Source organism: Eurypyga helias, unplaced genomic scaffold, assembly GCF_000690775.1.
Source record: "Eurypyga helias isolate BGI_N326 unplaced genomic scaffold, ASM69077v1 scaffold17965, whole genome shotgun sequence".
In the NCBI taxonomy this organism is placed as follows: Eukaryota; Metazoa; Chordata; class Aves; order Eurypygiformes; family Eurypygidae; genus Eurypyga; species Eurypyga helias.
This window is the reverse complement of record NW_010250966.1, coordinates 1-19,035: the sequence shown is the minus strand read 5'-3', so window position 1 is coordinate 19,035 and position 19,035 is coordinate 1. Positions and strand designations below refer to the sequence as shown.

Sequence of the window (19,035 nt, the reverse complement as noted above, 5' to 3'; positions counted from 1 at the left end):
TGAGCTCAGCCCGGCTGCCACTCACGGGGAAGACGTCGGGATCGTCGTTGCACATCTGCAGGAATCGCTCCGGGCGGGCAGAGGAGTGCTCGGGACCCTGCGGGGAGCGAGCATGAGCTCAGCCCGGCTGCCACTCACGGGGAAGACGTCGGGATCGTCGTTGCACATCTGCAGGAATCGCTCCGGGCGGGCAGAGGAGTGCTCGGGACCCTGCGGGGAGCGAGCAGGGGCGGGCTGGGGGCACAGGCGCAAGAAGCCGATGCTGGGCACAGCCATGCTGTCAGCAGCGCTACCTGCCGCCGCTGCTGCTGGGGCAGGCCAGGCAACAGGCACCCATGGGTGCCCACGAGCTGATGAGGGGGTCCTTACCATGCCCTCCATGCCATGGGGAAGCAGCAGGACGATGCCATTCTGCCTGACCCACTTGGCCTGCCCGGGACAGATGAACTGGTCGATTATGCACTGAGCAGTGTTGTGGAAGTCCCCGAACTGGGCTTCCCAAAGCACCAGGGCGTTGGGGCTGGCCATGGCGAAGCCCAGCTCGAATCCTGAGGGATGGGAGAGAAGCGAGGAGGTTATCCTCCCGGAGCGGCCTCACCCCCAGGCAGCAGGCACAGAGCTCCTGGCTCACCAAGGACGCCGTATTCTGACAGAGAGCTGTTGCAGACGGTGTAAGGAGCCTGGTTGGGCCAGAGGTGGTTCATGGGGATACAGGTCCTCTTGTCCACATTCTGATCATGCAGGACGTGGTGGCGATGGCTGGAAGAGGGGAAAACATTAGTCCATCGCCACTCCTTGGATCCTTTCTGGAAAGGCTGGAATTGCCTTTATGGGCAGCAAAAGCATGGCTGTACCTGAACGTTCCCCTCTCAACGTCCTGGCCACTCAGGCGGATGTGGATGCCCTCTTTGAGCAGAGAGCCGAACGCCATGTACTCTGCCAGGGCCCAGTCCACGGTCCGGTTCTTCACCATCTCCCCACGGGTTTTCAGAATACGGCTCAAACCTGCCGGGACAGAAGCCAGTTCATGGCTGGCATGGGAGGGAGCTCCAGTGACACTGTGTTTGTCCCACAACCTGCCCACAGGCTGACAGACTGCAAATGCCCCCAGCTCTTTCTGCCTTTCTGCACAGGAGAGCTGTTCCAGCGCTGGCATCGTTTTTGTGGCCTCCTCTGGACCTGCCGTAACTGGTCCAGGTCTGTCTCGCGCTGGGGACCCCAGAGCTGGATGCAGCGCTCCAGGCGGGGTCTCGGGAGAATGGGGGAGAGGGACAGAACCCCCTCCCTTGACCTGCCGGCCACATATATCAAAACACAGTAACAGGTTCCTTCCTTCCAGGCTGCATTCCAGCCCAACCCCACACCTTCTGTGGAACAACAGCCCAGTCTGGCATAGCTTCTGTGAGCTCCTACCTCCATGGATAGTGAAATCCTCCACTGGCACCGAGCTGGCCACTTGACCAATGTGTGTCAAGTCCTCCTCGTTCAGGCCGGTGGAAGGGCAGGTCATGCTCCGGGGTTGGCCGTCCAGAGTGAAGAAACCTGCAAGGGGAGGAGCACGGTGTTGTGGGAACCACACCCCGTGTGAAGAGCTCAAGCCATGGACACCCTTGCGCAGCGGTGGGGATGCCAGGAGCAGAGAGCACCACCCCACCTCCCCACCGGGATGATTTCCTAGAAAGCAGCTGCTGCAGCTCTAGAGCACCCGGCTCTTTGCTAGCAAGCTCCCCAGCATTGCTGGTGACTGACCAGGCCAGGGCGAGTCCAGCCAGTGCTTGATGTGCAAGATCTTTTCATCCTTGGATCTTGCATGGGCCTCCTCACAGATCTTATCGTACTTGGCAATTTCCTCCTGAAAGGCAGAACCAGGAGGAGGAAAAGCATTAGCGAGGGGTCTCCAAACAAGGGTGCTGAGTTTGGGGGTACCAGCACAAGCCTGCGAGTGCTGGGGGGCACAGCTGGTCCCAACAGCAGAGGAGCCCCAGGGCTACACAGATCAGAGAGCAGAGCTGCTGCTGGAGGCCCCTGGCCCGCTGCTGCCATCTGCACCGAGAGCTCGCATTCACCCCTAACGATGCTGCAAAGTGGTACCAGGGCAAGGAAGAGCCGGCAGAGACGCTGCCAGGGCAGCAGAGCCAGGGCTGGGGACTTGTCCCAGATACCCCCAGGTGACAACGAGCCCGAGTGCTGCAGAGCCCAACACTCCCAGCCGTGCTGCAGCGGCCCAGTGCTGCACCGAACACGGGGCAATCCTTGAACTAGATATTCCCATTCCGTTAGAGCTAGCATAGTCCAAGGACAAAGCTTGGCTCCTAAACCTGTGGCTTCCAGGTCTGTAGCACTTGCCCAACCCTAGCACAGCTGTGCCACCTTTAGGTGACAAGCACAAGCAGAAACAGGCCCCGTCACACCGTTAACACCCAGGTCTGAACCAAACAAGTAGTTTTCCCTGGAGCAGGTTTTCTCCCAGGCCCCAGGGGACAGTACCTCGTATTCTGGCTGATTTACCACTCCCTGGGAAATCAGCAGCTCTGCATACTTCTGCAGCACCGGCTTCTGTTTCCGGATCTGTTTGTACATCAGGGGCTGCGTGAACATGGGTTCGTCCATCTCGTTGTGACCATTGTGCCTGTATTTTTTTAAAGAGCCTTTGAGAGCAGCTGCTTGCAACCTGCAGTTTCAAAAGCGCTCAGAGGCACCCAGATCTCTGCACCAGGAAGGGGCAAAACAGCCAAGGAGGAACCCACGCACATCCTCCAAGTGCAGGAGGTGAGGGCAGGCTCCATACAGAGCCAGTGTTGTCTCTCCAAGGACTATTACAGCTTCGTTGCCTTGCTTTACACCACCTCCTCCCTTCCCTCACGTCAAAAGGGCTGGACAAGCCCTGAAGAGAAACCTCAGCTTTCAGAAACACATCCGGAGAGGTGCCTGCGAGCACCCACAGGAGAGCCACAGCTTTAGGATAAAGCCTCATGCCACGCTTCTTACCAAATCCACCACCACATCCTTATGGAAGGTGCTTCGCCACTCTGCTGCCACATTGCACACGTAGACGACAGCCTCCGGGTCGTCCGCATTGACGTGGAAAATGGGCGCATTCACCACGCGGGCGACATCGGTCGGGTATGGGGAGGAGCGGGCCATGCGGGGGTCTGTCGTAAAGCCGATCTGCAGCGTGTGGGAGGGAACAGGACCAGCACAGTGGTAAGGATTTGGAATGTGGCTCTGCTACACAGCTTCTCCTTTGGACACTGATGTTAAAGCTGGCTCGGCACGGGGACAGCTGCGTTTTACCAGCTCAGAAAGTGCCAGGCAAGTGCAGGCGCAGCTTCATGGGCAGCTTGGCGGCTGTGGCCGAGCTGGGGCTTCCCCCATGGCTGCACCACTCAGTCGTAGCATAACCTGCCCGTGTCCTGCGCCTGGGCACCGCAACCCATCCCGGTCCCTGCGCCTGGCCATCATCCCCACAGGCATGGGCTGGTCACGGTGAAGTGACTGGTTTACACAGGGGCAGAATGGAGCAGCCCTGCGTGATCTCACACCGAGCGCTGGGTTGCACCACTTCTGTGCCAGGCTGGGCTCAAAAGCTGCTACTATTGAACAGCTGGGTATAAAGTACCACCTGCTGATCCCAGGACTATGGCTCGTGCCAGGAACATCGGCTGGGAAACAGCTACTGCCTGTGGCCAGTGACCATCCGGACCAAGCCTGCAGAGGCTGGTCTGCAAGGAACCCCGTGTGTGCTGGGGGTTTGCTCCTCACCTGGTTGTTCACCACGACGTGGACAGTGCCATGGGTGGTGTAGGAGGGCAGGTCGCTCAAGTGGAACGTCTCATACACGATGCCCTGCCCGGCGAAAGCCGCGTCTCCGTGCAGGAGAATGGACATCACCTAGGAGACATGAAGCCACGGTGGTCAGCAGGGGCGGCGAGCATGGGCAGCCACCAGGAAAGGGCCCAGATCTCATCCCGGTGAGCCTTCGGCGTCCCAGAAAGGACACAGAGAAGCTTGTCAATGCATCCAATGCTTTCTCAGGGTATTGGAGTGGCCAGGGTTGGCACAACCACCAGGGCCACTAGTCCTCCCCTTAAGCGAGGGTGGCACGCTCAGGGCGTCTCGATCAGGCAGCGGGACGCCAGCCAGTGGGATGGCAGCCAGCACCTGGCAGGCAAGTCCCAGCCCCAAACGCACATATCTCAAAGCAAAGCCTTTTTCTAACTGGGGGAAGACAACCAAAATGTCCCTTTCCCCCACTCTTTCATCCAGAAGATCTTTGGGCAGGAGCCAGGCCGGGAGGTCGCTCCAGCTTCAGCGACGTGGTTTTGCTGTTGTTCCGGGGGCTGGCTGAGGACACGGCCTGGCAGATGAGGACAGAGTTTGTCTATGTCCAGCCCTTGGGGTGTAGGAGGAAGGGAAGCACTTTTATTCTCACCCTTTCACTTCTTGGTGTTGGAGACAGGTCTGCGATGAATCAGACTGCAAATAACGCCCTCTCTGCCCCACTCCCCACCTGCCCTCCCATTGGGGAGCAGAGAGCTGCCTCCTGCTGCCAGCTCCAGCTTTCCCAGCCCCAGGAATAGTTATCCCTGGCCACACTGACACCCTTCAGCTTGAGGCTCCTACTGCCAAGCCCTCTAAACGATGACACTTGGGTGGGCTTGTGGAAGTGGAAAGCATTTGCCTGCTTTCCAGCGTGGAGTTTGGGTGTCTGCTCCCCACAGCCCAGCTGAGCTGGTCCTTTGGAGACAGAGGAAGCGGCAACGGGCCCGGGGTGGGCAAGCCCCTGCCAAAGTTATGGCCAAAGACAGCGGGGAAGGATGAAATCAGGGTGAAGCAGGGTGACAGCAGGAGAACAGGCACAGTAAATGGAAACGAGCCACTTTCCCACCAGCTTGCCTTCCACCAAACACCATCCAGCCCGAGCCACTTTGCTGTGGGCACCACTCACCTTCTTCCCTTCCGTGTCCCCGCAGTAAAACTGCTCCGCTTTAGTCTTGCCTTGAACGACAGGATCAGCTGCCTCTAAGTGAGAAGGATTTGCCACCAAGGAAAGGGTGATGTTCCTGTCGGTGACACGGTTAATCCGCCGGTGGTACATTCCCAGGTGATACTTCACGTCACCGGAGCCCTGATGGAGGGGAGAGGAAAGGGGGAGGGGAGGGAGAGGGGAGTCACGCCCAGCAACACAAGTGGATTTGGGGGCATGGAAGGAGACCTGAGGCAGGGTGGCGCTGACTCCAGAGGCTGGAAAAAGGAGGCATTTTCTGGAGGCATTGGCAGAAAGCTGCAGGCACTCGCTTTAGGAGCTGACCCCACATTCAGCCAAACACAAGTAGCCTGTTCCAGGTGCCAACTGCCAACAAACCCCAGGCACACATCGAGCTCATCTAGGTAAGGTCGCAGGTGCAGGAGACGCGTGGTGGGTTTGGAAGAGCCACTGGAAAACAGAGCTGGGATAATGCTCACCCAAGCTCTGCCTGCACTGCAGCGGTACAGCTGTCCCTGGCACCGATTGCAATACGCTGCAGTTCCCAGTCGGGGCACCTCGACACCCCAGTCTGCTACTTGCTCACCTCGAAACCCCACCTGCAGGGCACGGCAGGATAAAGCCAGCCCAGCCCAGCTTTCTGAAAGCCAAATCATCCTGACTTCCAATGCTGGAAGCTTTAAAGCATGAGTGCATCACAGTGACAGAGCCTGCAGCACAAGCAGTTCAAGCCTCAGGGCTTTTGGAGCTGCTTTAGGGCCACATATGGGGACCAGAGGCTGCTGCAAAGGCACAAGCCCACCTGCGCTTCCCCTAACCTCACCGCTCACCCCAAGGGTGAACACCCACAGAGAGCCGCTGACCACCCGGCCTGCGCTGGAGACACCGGCAGCAGCCAGGACATGTCACCCCCAGGACAGGCAAGGACAGATCAGCACTGGCACCGTCACAAAGGCTTCAGTCACACAAGTGTGCATACAACGTGGAAATCCTTGCGATGCCGACACCACCAAGTGACACCACAAGAAGTGGCACAAACCAGCTCACGCTGCATAGCCACAGCCTTTGGGTATTGCATGGGTACAGGTGACAGCAACCCACTACGGGCAGAAGAGGAGACTCACCTCATCAGCAGCCTCCAGCTTGGAGTCAAACTGGCAGAAGATCTGTTCCAGCTCTTTCCTGATCACGTTAGCGAGAACATTCAGGCGTCCTCTGCAAAAACAGGAGTGTTGTCAGCAACCTGCACTGCCAGCCTGGCACAGAGTGCCAATGGTGACCTGCTGCCCCACACCCTGTCACGCAGAGGCTGTGCAACAACCCCACACCTCCCACTATGGCTGTAGGGTCAGCTGGGGAGGGGGCTCTGCAGTTTCACCTGAGAAGGAGAACACAGACCCCTCAGCACAGAGATGGACTGGCTGCTGCCGCACCCCAATAGCTGCCCCAGAGCACGCAGGCTGAATCCTGCTCTGGAATTCAGGCTCTGCCACTCCAGCCACCACTCCTCTCCAGATGAATTTACAAATGAGCTGAAGCTGAAAACACCGTGAGGAGCAGAGAGCAGCTGAGGCCAGAACTCTACAGCTAAGGTTCACCACCAGCCCAGACCAGTTAGGTAATGGCAGAAACCAGTGTGCCCTCCAGCATCATAATCCCAGCAGCACCCCCCTCTTCTGCACCCAAGCACTGCTGTAGAGAGGCAGGGTTACCTGTGGGGCATCCCCATGATAACATAATCCACTCCCTTCTCACTCGACTTATCGATAATGGTCTTTAAAGCTGGGATCAGCACTTCGCAGCCCTCCAGACCGAAACGCTTCTCCGAAGACCATTTCCGATGGAGGAACTCCTCAAACCTGGAAGGCAAAGAGAGAAAGGGATCAGTGCCAGGGCCACAGCTGAGGGAAGAAACCAGAGAAGGGATGGGCACTGCACCAAGCGAGCCACAACACCCAGTGATGCTTAATCAGGCATCATGCAGCAGCCTCACAGCCTTCTCGGTCTCCCCGGCCTGCTCCTGCGGAGCCCTACTGGCTGCTCCCCCACCCCGACGCTGCGCTGCACTTAAATCTTATTTTTAGACCTTTCCTTTCAGGATCACCCATGTTTTCAGGCTCTTTGCCAGCACCTGAGACTGCCAGCAGCTCGCTGGCATCACCCTGATGATTAAGCCGACCGCGATAGATGACATCAAGTTGGGACTCAGGCAATGACTGCGTCACTCTGTCTGGGAGTAAATCACCCATGTGGCAAGGGAAGATCTGGGGAAAGCAAAGACTCCCCCAGGGTACCTGGTAGAGCGGACGAGCCTGGCCAGCAGCGTGCGTTTCTCTTCGTTGTTGAACTGCATTATGCCCGGGGTCTCAAACTTCTGCCGGATCCACTGGCACTGCTCCAGGTCGTTGATGAACATGAACTCCACGCCGATGTGCTGGCAGTACGCCATCTGCCCCAACAGGAGAAGGGCCATGAGACAGCAGCCAGGGCTTTAGCACCTCCTCACCCCCACAAAGACAAGTACATGTGGCATCGTATCAGACCGCGGGGCCAGGCATTCTGTCATCCCCCTCTTTAACCTTTCAGCATGACAAAGAGCCCTCCTGCACCAGTGGAGACGCAAACTCTCTTGCCTGGCAGCCACGTCAGGCTGAAACGCAGGCAAGCGCAAACGCAGGCATCCCGGGGGGATGCATGAGCAGCAGCCAGCACCGTGCCAGCCCTGTTTTGGGAGCCTGATTTGAGCGGTTTTCCCAGGAAAGGGGATGGTGCAGGGGACATCCTGAGATGCTGCGGGGCAGCACAGACCCTGCACGTGACCTGACATCAAAATGTTTAACTGCCTTTCCCTGAGGGGCCCAGGATCAGATCCTTTACCTCCACCTTGGAGGAGAGATTTTCCCTCTTGGTGGCATCAGCTGCCATCAAGTGTGGACTCTTCGTATGGCAGGGAGGAAATCAGCAAATCAACACCCCAGAAAACAAGGAGCCCATTCTTGCAGCTAATCTAAGATGCTGACGCAGCTCTGCCCCTCCCAAGGTCAACCTGTCCCAGCACTGAGCAAGCCTGCAGATTGCCTGGGAGCCGTGTGCGTGCTCAGACCAGGCAGAGCAGGGAACGAAGTCTGGCAGGAAAGGGGAACCAGCTGGAAGAGCTGGAAGCCCCCGTCCCACGTTGGAGCTGCTCCTGCAACAAGACCCCCGCAGGGGCCACCACGCAGAGCAGCAGCACTACCGCAGCGCACGGAGGGGGCACCGCCTGCCTCCAGCCTGCTGTGTGCTCTCCCAGCGCCGTCTGCTGCTTTAAACTGGAAAACATAGCCGGAGAGGTTTCCAAAAACTCAGGGTTTAGTTGCCTGGGGTTTGCTTCACCTTGGGTAGACCAAATGTGCTGCCCCAATGCAGCGGAATGATCAGAAATGAGCAGGTAACATGGGCCGTCTGCCGTGAGTGGGGCAAGCCCCGAGGAGCAGCTCCCAACCTGAAAAGCTTACAATCTGCAGGCTGGCCCAGGCTGAGGGCAGCAGCAGGGCCCAGGACCTCCAAAAGCAACTGCTCTGCCCCTGCCCCAGCCTGCAAACAGCCCTCACACAGCCCTCCCCGCTCTCCTCACCTCCAGCCGACGGATGATTTCCCGGAGCGGAAGAGCTGATTCATTTCCACCGATGAAAGTGGTTGTGGGCAAGTGGAAGACCTTGTCGAGGTCAGATTCATCCAGCCCGTAAAAGCCTGCAGGATTTTTCATGGGTGGAACAAGCAAAAGCAAGAGAGAGAAGGAAGGGGGGGAGGATGGGGGGACACCATCACACAGGGACCAGGTGTGTTTGGGAGAGGTGGGGAAGGGATAAAAAAAAAAAAGCATAAAACCAAAAATAAGCATGAAGGAGGTTTATATGCATAAAAACCAGGCCGTAATTAAACCAAGACATTAAAGCATGGAACAACAAGGTTATTACAAAAGGTAATGCAGGAAATGAAACACAAAGCAATATATATATGCATGTAAATCGGTAATTAAAATCCAGGGTGAGTCAGGAAGTTTGTAGCCCCAAGAACACAAAAAATATACCACAAATTTCAACAGAGGGAAGAGAAAATAATCAGAGGAATTGAGGAGTCACCAAGCACAAGGGAGGTGTCGCCACATGGTGGGAATTAAAAATGAAGAGTCAACGCAGAGAAGGAAACAGTTAAAACAGACAAACCCCAAGGAGGGAGAGGAAGAGAAGCAAGAGAGAAAACAGCATCAGGACTCTGCAACGGACTCTCCTGAATAGCTCAGCCCGGGAGCGGGGCAGCCAGCTGGCCCCTCGGGGGTTCTGCTGCCCAGATAACCCCTCGCCCCAATTAACAGCTTTTTAATTAGGGGTTTAGCCTAGTTCTGCTCAGCAAACCCCCTTTTTTGGTGTTGGCGCCTCGTGGTTTGTCAGCGCTCCTGCTTAGAGCCCATGGGGCTGCAGGGAGCCAGGCTGTGCCTGGAGACGGTGCCGAGCGAGCTTGGAGCCAAACACTGGGGTTGAGCTGCAGGTGAACCCCTCCGCTGCCTGCTGCTGTTACAGCATCGGCAGGTCCCTGCCAGGGCCCCCAGCAGCTCCAGGGACCCCAAAAGGTACCCCAAAATGCAGTGGAGCGGCCTCCACACCTGCTGAAGCTCATGGTTGTCTTTGGGGAAACTGAGGCATGGAGGAGGAGGGACAATGAACTTGCTGAACCTATGCAGCAAAGCAGAAGCAGAAGGGGACTAGTGAGTCCCAAGACCCTTTTGAAGCAGGAGCTTGGCTGGAAGGAGAGCGGGCTAGCAGGGTGCCCGCTGCCGGCCCCGAGCCCCGACATCTTCCTCGGGCCCCTGTTCGACCCTCCCAAACTCCCAACAGAGTCAGGTTTCAAGGTGTTTTCTATCCCAAGGCGAGAGCCTCCCAGCTGGGGAGGGGAAACCAGCCCAATGCCCCAGCTGGGGTCTCCTTTAGGGAGGACACAGGTGATGCCACCCCCTGAATGCTGCTGGCCAGCATAACCCACCTTCCTCTGGGCAAAGGGAGGCAAAAATCGGCCCTTGCAAAACTGGCCCTCCTTGAACTTCAGAGCAGAGTCTATCCCTCGCGTTCTGGTCAGGAACGGAGGATGAGCTGGGGACAGGGCTGGCCACGGCCCGTCCCTGCACAGCCTTGAGGACAGCACTTGCCAGAGGCTGGGAACACCCACAGCAAGCTCAGAGCAGGGGTCTTCTGGTTGCCACTGCCCTCCCTCCCCTGCCCTGCCCACAGGGGACTGCTAGTCCCAGGGGAAGGAGTTAAGCCAGACCCCAAGGAGCTCAGCTCCAGAGCTGTGCTGGGAGCTGGCAGGAACTCAGGGTTTGGCCCCGTGTCTCCAGGCCTTCTCCGCAGCTCCCACCCGAACAGAAGTCCTGGAGAGATGCGGCATTAGAACAGAAGACCCCAGGTGAACGGCTGGTTGGAGGTTTCAGGGAAGCCTCGGTCATGTGCTGTGGCTGTCAGCCCCATGGCTTTTGCTCACTGCCAGGCCAGTTTGAAGACTCAGGCACACTGGGAGGGTATCAGATTTTACAAGGAGTTTTCAGGGCTCTCAGCATCTCTGCTTCTGCTTTGCTGCAGCCTGCCATCTTTTCTGGCAGCGCTTAGTATTTACAGGCAGTGATTCCATTGGGTGGGGGAAGACTAGGGATGAGCTACCAAATTTTCACCGCAACTAAACCAGGGCAGAGTCAGGAGAAGACATCTCTTAAAAATCCAAGCTGTGAACCGAACAGGGAGATTGAAGCCTCGTAACATTAATGTTCACAACAAAACGTATACTCTAGCAAGCCAGGCATGCAAACACACAGGACTGAAAAGGCCAGCAAGCCTCTAAATTGGGGATCTCTACACGTGAAGCATCCCTAACCAAGAACCTGCATCGAGACTTTCAGTGGAAAAACTTAAACATGTTACAAAACTCAAGTGGGGCGAGACAGGAGGGGACCACTTTACCGGCTTGGTTCATGCCCAGAATAACCTATTCAAAGAGAGTCCTGCACTCCAGAGGGTTAAAGGCTCATTAATTGCATACCTCCTACTGTTAACACTCTCAGCCGCTCCTTGAACACTGCGAGATCTGGGGTGGGCAGGGAGGGGGGGTGCAGAAAGGGAGAAGATAGAGAGACGCAGTCAAAGTTAGTAAAAAAAACCCCTGGAACCATGAAAACTAGTCATGGAAAGCACAAGTAAAAAAATACAGTGTTTAAAATACAGTCAAAAACCGCCAGAGGCCAAAGGGTTTGGATGGAGGATGACTATGCTCTAGGTAGAAAAGAAATCCCGGTGGAAGAGCTGGCGCGAGGGAGGAGCAGGGAGGGGATTGGGGGGGCATCAGACACTGGGAGGGGCAGTTGAGCTGCATGGTTTGAGATCTCCTCTCGCGTGCACACCTCGGGTGGGCAAGGGAGACTGCCCAGCATGATGTCTTCACCTGCTAAGACCCAAAGGCATCTCCTGCCAAGCTGCATCGAGGGAGTGTTGTCCTCTTCAGAGCAGGGAGCTGCCTCCACCAACATACGCTGCTCAGCTGTCGCTGCCAGGAGGGTTCCAAGGGCACCCCAAGGAGGTACCGTTGCTGCCTACCCGCAGGCAGGAGGGGACCAGGGTATTAATGAGCAGGCCGGTAATGAAGAAGACCAAGGGTGAGGCAGGCACACACACCACCGTCAGCTCCTGAGCACACTCAGCACAGGCGGCAGCGCTGGGAGGCTGTGCCAGCTGCATGCAGGGCTGCCCGAGCAGCAGGCAGCGTGCGTCACGGGAGCTGTGCTCCCTGCCTAGGTTAGGTGACCTGAGTGCCTCAGTCTCACCTGGGTTACAAGAAAGGCTTTGGAAACTCTTCTCCTTTTGGTCAGTGGGGAAATGGTCACAGGCTTAGGGGAGCTGTTTGGTTAGCAAGGTCTCAAACTGGGGAAAAGGGAGGTGGCAGCGCCCATCTCCCCACAGGAGCTCACTTGGCTCTCCCCAAGCTGGAGGACAATCTCCATGAATTCCCCTGGGCAAGAGGCAGGGGCAGCTGCCTTGCACAGAGAGACAGACAGACAGACGCTCGGGCACACACCACTTTCCATGCACCACCTGGATTTCAGCGTGCTAACATGTGTTTTCCTTGAACAGGTCACATGAAGTTCCTGCAGTCACCCTGCCCCTGTTTTACACCACTTACCATACCAGCGCAGCTGCAGTAGAAGACCAGAATGAGATTACTTTGTTTTTCCAAAAGAAAAGACAAGAGGAATTTGGTGGCTCCAACCCCACTGCTCCCTCAGACGAAGTACCCCCAGGCAGGCTTTCTCCCCCTTACATTTTCTCCACAGCTCACACTGCTTAATCCAAAGACAGCTTCCAAACCAGACAGAAACCAGTTGCTAAACAAAAGGCAATTGAGAAGAAAGATCCATTTCCAAGATTAACCATCCAACTCCTTTGAATTATGGCACTGCCCAGCCATGGCTCTCTTGGCAGCAGAGCTCACATCACAAAAGCTGACCTTTAAGGATTTCACTGCTCAAAAAGAGGAAACAAGATTGTTTCCAAGTTTAAAAACCACTCCTGTTATTAACTGCTCTGTCAAGTGTTAAGAAACACTCCTTCAAAGCAAAAAAAGAGAGCAGGATCTGCTTAGAAATTGGCTTTCTCTGCCACCAGCAGGCAACACCCAATCTTAGGCTCGGCCAGAGCTCTGCCCACGCTGCACCAGTGCTGCTCTCCTCCCCTTTGCTGAGCGCCGTTTGCAAGCTATGTTCACCAAGTTGCATCTGAAGGTTGACCACATGAGGCTTTCCAGGATGAGGATACCAGGGGAGTCTATTCAGTCATAAATAATACTTACAGAAGATAATAACGCCTCCTTTGATTAGACACAGCCAATTGAATCTGGGGTCCTACCACAGGACGCAACCTGTGTGAGCTAGCAGCTGACACCAGCATAGCTTGTTCCAAGGACTCATTATTTCCTATGAATTCACAGATTCCTGGTAATGAAATCAACACCAGGAACTGCAGTGTCAGATACCTTCGTAAGAAAGCCACAAAACCCCAGAAATTAAACTTAACGCCTGGCTCAGACATGCAGATCGCCTACAGACCAGCCGTGCCTGAGCACTTCTCATGGTGGCGAGTCAGGCTGGGTGACGCTGCTGGGCTCGTGACCACTGACACTGGGGCAGCAAGAGAGATGGAGCTTGTCCCACTTTACCCAGCTCCATTAGAGCTGCGCCAATGCTGTTAGCCCAGCTCTGCAGTTGGGCCTCCAAGGCAGGACCTGTTCTTGGGCTGCTTCGGGCTCCTGGGCTCTTCTGCCGCTGAAGCAAGGAGCACACCTTGTCTCAGAGGAATCACGCGGCCAAAGCAGAAGAAAAGCCTCTGAACTCATTCCTCATTGAAGCAGCCCCATGAGTTCAGTGCGCAAGTGGAAACTGGTAAGGAGCAGTGTCCCGCAAGGGTCTGTACTGGGACCAATACAGTTTAACATCTTCACCGATGGCCTGGATAGTGGGATCAAAGGCACCCCAAGCCAGGCTGCAGGTGACACCACGCTGAGCAGTGCTGCTGATCCGCTGGAGGGAAGGGATGCCATCCAGAGGGACCAGGAAGGCTGGAGGAGTGGGCCCATATGAAGTTCAACACAGTCAAGTGCAAGGGTTGAGGCAACTCCTAGTCCCAGCACAGGCCGGGGATGGATGGATGGAGGGAGGGAGGGATGGACGGATGGACAGACAGATGGAGGGATGGATGGATGGGAGAGCAGCCCTGTGGAGAAGGACTTGGGGATACTGGTGGGTGACAAACTGGACATGAGCCCACACCACGCACGGGCAGCCCAGAAAGCCAAGCATCTCCTGGGCTGCATCCAACGCAGCGTGGCCGGCAGGTCGAGGGAGGGGATTCTGCCCCTGCACCCCACACTCCCAAGACTCCACCTGGAGTGCTGCATCCAGCTCTGGGGTCCCCAGTGCAAGAAAGACACGCACTGCTTAGAGCAGGCCCAGAAGAGGCGACACAACCGCTGCCAGTGCTGGAACAGCTCTCCTGTGCAGGAAAAGGCTGAGAGGGTTGGGGGGGTTCAGCCTGCAGAAGAGAAGGCTCCTGGGAGGCCTCACTGCAGCATTCCCGTATCCAAAGGGGCTTATGAGAAAGATGGAGAGAGACTCTACCAGGGCCTGTAATGACAGGACAAGGGATGGTTTTAAACAGAGAGGGCAGGTTTAGATTGCACATAAGGAGGGTGAGGAGGCACTGAACAGGTTGCCCAGAGAAGTTGTGAAGGTGACCCTGCCCACAGCAGGGGGGTTGGACTAGCTGACCTGTGAAGGTTCCTTAGGTGTCTGCCAACCCAAACCACTCCCTGAGCCTACAATTTCTGAGCAGCACAGTAACTCTGCTGCGCACACCCGTCTCTTTTCACGTGGGGGAGAGCAGTCACTGCAACCCCCTGCAGCTGGCCGGCTCTGGGCTTCATGCAGACCCTGCTATCGTCTCGAAAGGAAAACACGTCCACTAGGAACAGGGCTTCAGGGCTCTCCTCCGCTTCTCTCCTTCAAGAAGGACCGTAGCGCCCACAGCAGAGGCCAAAAACCCTGAGCTAAAAAAGGCTTTCCTTGCCCTTTCCTCTCCCCAGCCACTGGCTTTAAAGTCACCTAAAAAAGTCTTCCTGCTCCCCTTGCAGTGCCAACTACGAGTACTTGTGTCCTCTCCTATGCCTGGGTTCGTGGCCATCATCTCCCCACCTCTTTCCATCAAAACCTCCCAGGCACAGGTCTTGCTCCAACCCCGAGCTGGCCACCTCCCAAGGCACAGCCAGGGCTTGGTCCACCAGACCAGCACATCCCAAGTGGGATGAAGCCGCCTCCCTGTCACCCAGTGAGCTGGGGCGACTGAAACCTAATCCTTCCCTACCACTCTCAGTACATGCAATCCTGTATGAAGGTCCAGCGGGTCCAGGGCCGTGTCCCTGCACTGGGAATCAAGATCGTTTACATGCACCGTACGCTCTGATCGGCTGTTTCAGTTGTGCGAGGTTAGTAATCATCACTGCTGCTCTACTCTACGTTAGAAGCATGCCTCTCGAGCGCTTGTAGTGCCAGGGTAACAACCCTTGGAAAGCACCAGCAAGGTGAAAGAGCTCAGCGCCACAACCTCGCTCTAGCTAGAAGAATGGCAGCGTACTACAGAAATCAGATCTACAGCACGTTGAGAGGTGCTGAGTTTAAGCACTTTCAGATTAGGATTTCAAGTCCTAGGCACCACACACGCTTCGGTGCAACACTCATGCATCTTTCGCTCAAAGGCACTGGGATTTTCACCTCTCTACTTGGACGGGAACGCATCCCAAAGCTTCCTTGTTATGATCACTGGCAAGGGACTCATAGCTCAGTCTTGGAAAATGGGGGCAATTAAGGGATTTACAGATGCTGCAGCAAGCTGGGAGCAGAGGAGGGGAGGGCACTGTCAGGGGGCACACCAAGAGGCGCTTCTCAGCCCCGCAGAGACGAAGCCAGCCCATTGCCCCCAGCTCTTGGGACTCCCAAGAGCAGCAACAGGATCTGAGGGAATGGACCTCCAGCTCTCACCAATGCAAAACCTCTCTGCTGTGCATTTCCAGAAGATGCAATTGCTTCCAGCCCAGGGTGACCGAGTTCAATGACATAATTAATTGGCACCAGTTGGAGGAGAAACATGAGCCAAGCGATAGGGTGTTGGCACAAGACCCATTCGCCATGACAGACGGACGAGGGCAGAACTGCTCCGCAGCAGCCAGTAAACTATAAATTTAGAGTGATCATTACTAAGGAAACTTAAGACCTTTCCCCCCTTACTGGTGAAGCAATCTACCTACAAAGCTGTGAAAGAGAGAGGAGCTCAAGCAATGCAGCACTAACTGCTCTCAAAGCCCTCACCCAGTTTGTCTGTGGATGTGATAATATCGGCTGGAAGGGAAGAGTCCAGATCTGCATCCAAGATGCCCAGTGGGTCGAGTTGTGCTACATGATGCCCTCGAATCTATGAAATGGGCCAGGAGTGGAACGGAGGACAGGTACCAAGAAGGAGAGGGGAAGGGGAGAAAAACAAAAGAGGGGAGGGGTAAAAAAGTTAAATTACATTAGAATTAATTTGCAGAGTAATTCTCACCAACGTTTGGAGAAACAGTTACTGGCGCATCATCAAAATTTACACAACTAATGCCGAGAGGATCAAGCTTTGCAATGTGATGACCCCTGACCTGGAAGCAACAATACAGATTAGTCATTAAAACCAGTTAATTGGAGAGACATTCCTTAAAATAAACAGCAAAAAACCAAGTCATGCACAATTTCCCTCTTTGCATTTTCTGCAGAGCCACCCCAGTTTCTGGCTGCAACTAAAGCCCAGAGAAGTGGGAGCTCCTTTCAGCACGTAGGCGTGAGTGCCACCAGCCGTAAGGACCACTCCGCTCTGCCCAAAGCCGCGCTTTGGCAGGGCAGGCACGGGGAAGGTGCCTTCATAGCAGAGACCCTCCAGAATTGAGGTCTGAGGGTCTCCCACCACTTGCCTGGTGTCCAGCCTGAGCACCTCCTCTCTACAGATGCACTAACTCCACACTGATGGTTTCCTCCTAAGCATCACAGCAAATGAAGAAGCAATTTTCCAGATTTTGGCAGGTTTAAGTGCCCTCCTGCCAACACGGCAGAGAAAACAAGTGCTACCACCAGCAGCAATAGCCCCTGCAAGGCTGAGGAACCTGTCTGAGGTACATCTGCCTGTCTGTGCTGTTTGCGGTCAGCAGCTCACAGCATCCTTTTGGAGAGAGGAGCCGACAGCAGGACTTGAAGCACTCTTTTGGGAAGGGGCAAGTGCAGAAATACCAAAGAGCTTTGCCACCAAGAGAGCCTTGAAGGCACTCGGGAGTGACAGCCAGGCGAGGAGTCTCCACACTGGGTTCGAATCCGTATCGGGAGCCACAGAGAATAACGAGAGGTCGTGAGGAGTTTTGCCTTTTGCCTTCATATGAGGAGGTGCCCACAGACAGACCCCAGCACATCTCGCTGGGGAAACAGCTCATCTCGGCAGCCAGCACTCTCTGATTGGCGAGGCACGCTTTATTTCCCGACAACTCCTGCCCTCGAAGCTGCAGGCTCTGCTATACTGGCAACAGGGCAGGAAACACCACTGCCATGGTACGGGGCACAATGCCTTCTTCACGCTGCGAAGACGATACTCCTAGCCATCAAATCTGTTACCACTCAAAAAAATTCCTCGTGTGCGAGGGTATTACTAAACCTCTTGTACAAACCAAGTGACCTTATTTACCAGAAAGGCATTCTTATTCAGAATGTCCCAAAGGGATTTTAGGAAAGGATTTTTGTGGTTTTACCAGCCAAAGAGCCCAAGATCACCCACAGACATTAAGGCAAACGGCTAATAAAGTACCCATCCTCGCCCATGCTCTCTGCGGGGCCAGATGCCGGTGTGTGCTGATGGCCACACAGAAAGCTCTTCTTCCAGGCCAGCTTTGTCTGGTGACTCTGCTTGTCCGTCTTGAACAAACCATGGGGGCTAGCCTATCAGTTAGCAGTCAGCAGGACACAAGCTCACCATGCTGTTCCCCATCATCAGGATGCTCTCATTGGGATGAAGAGGCCACGAGCTGGGGGTACCTGGTGGCTTGGAGGGTAACTGAGCAGTTTGCAGGTAGGCAGCAAATCCTCAAATCGGTGTGGGACCAAAGAGGACATCGTTTCTGCCATATGAGCCATGCTGCTTGCTACTGGCCATGTGCAATGCAAGCCAAAAGAAGAAGCCCCCAACCCAGTACAAGACCACAGCAGGCACTTGCAGGAAGCATTACGCTTGTAGGCCCCAGTCCTGACAGGGGACTTCAATCACCTGGATAACTGCTGGAAAAGCAGCACAGGCAACTGCAAGCAGTCCAGGAAACTGCTGGAGTGCCTTGGGGACAACTTCCTAGTAGAGGTGATTTGGAGCCCGACCAGAAGAGCAGCACTGCGGGGCCTGTTGCTCTCTAATGTGGGAGAACTTATTGGAAAGGTCAAGATTGGAGGTAGCCTGGGCTGCAGTGATCATGCCCTGGGGGAATTCTCCATCTTGAGGGGTAAAGGATCGGTAAAAAGTAGAGTCAGGACCCTAAACTGCAGAAAGGCAAATTTTCAGCTGCTTAGGGCACTAGTGCATGGGATCCTTTGGGAACTGCCCTCGAAGGCAAAGGAGCAAACGAGAGCTGGGAGATACTTAAGGACATTTTTCTTAGGGCACAAGAGCTCTGAGTCCCGATGTGCAAGAAGTCAGGTGGGGGAGGCAGAGGCCAGCCTGGCTCAGTCAAGACCTCTTAGACAAACTAAAACACAAAAAGAAAATGCATAGGCAGCAGAGGCAGGGATACTCATCCTGAGGAGATTATAGGGATATGGGATGAGAGTGCAGGGAGGGACTCAGAAAAGCCAAGGCATGGCTGGACCTGAATTTGGCTAGGGACATGAGAAAATACAAGCGTTTCTTCAGGTAGAGAGGACAACAAAGAAAGATGAAAGAAACTATAACCCCCCCGATGAGCAAAACAAGAGACCAGGTGACAACCAACATGCAGAAGGCTGAGGTACTTAACAATAACTTTTTTGCCTCAATCTTCACTGGCAACTGCTCTAGCCATGCTGCCCAGTTCACAGAATCCAAAGGCTGGGACTGGGACAGCAAAGTGCCATCCACCACAGGAGAAGACCAGGTTTGGGACCACCTAAGGAACCTGAATGTGTACAAGTCCATGGGACCTGAGGAGATGCATCTGTGTGTCCTGAAGGAAGTGGTGGATGAGGTTGCTAAACCCCTATCCATCATATTCAAGAAGTTGTGGCAGTCTGTGAAGTTCCCACTGATTGGAAAAGAGGTAACATAACCCCCATCCCCAGAGGAGATTCCCCCTGGGAATTCCCCAAGGGAAAAAAAGGGAAGATCCAGGGTCAGTCAGTCAGAACTACAGGTCAGTCTCACTTCCATGCCTGCCAAGATCATGGAGCAGAT

At 55.2% G+C, this 19,035-nt stretch overlaps 1 protein-coding gene across 1 annotated transcript in view; it reads right to left on the bottom strand.

The window, feature by feature from the left end:
* The window catches only part of LOC104509800 (2-oxoglutarate dehydrogenase, mitochondrial), a gene marked incomplete at its 3' end in the record, with an annotated part of 16,582 nt that extends 565 nt beyond the window's left edge, over positions 1-16,017 (bottom strand). Inside the window, exons 1-16 of the mRNA XM_010151856.1 lie at positions 15,921-16,017; positions 11,054-11,098; positions 8,601-8,716; positions 7,282-7,436; positions 6,700-6,846; positions 6,112-6,202; positions 4,949-5,128; positions 3,763-3,891; positions 2,987-3,168; positions 2,488-2,638; positions 1,750-1,852; positions 1,414-1,542; positions 855-1,005; positions 632-759; positions 370-548; positions 116-210 (exon numbers count right to left, since the gene is read on the bottom strand). Of these exons, the coding sequence (XP_010150158.1) occupies positions 116-210; positions 370-548; positions 632-759; positions 855-1,005; positions 1,414-1,542; positions 1,750-1,852; positions 2,488-2,638; positions 2,987-3,168; positions 3,763-3,891; positions 4,949-5,128; positions 6,112-6,202; positions 6,700-6,846; positions 7,282-7,436 (1,820 nt within the window). The remainder of the gene's footprint in view (positions 1-115; positions 211-369; positions 549-631; positions 760-854; positions 1,006-1,413; positions 1,543-1,749; positions 1,853-2,487; positions 2,639-2,986; positions 3,169-3,762; positions 3,892-4,948; positions 5,129-6,111; positions 6,203-6,699; positions 6,847-7,281; positions 7,437-8,600; positions 8,717-11,053; positions 11,099-15,920) is intronic.
* Positions 16,018-19,035: the final 3,018 nt, after the last annotated feature.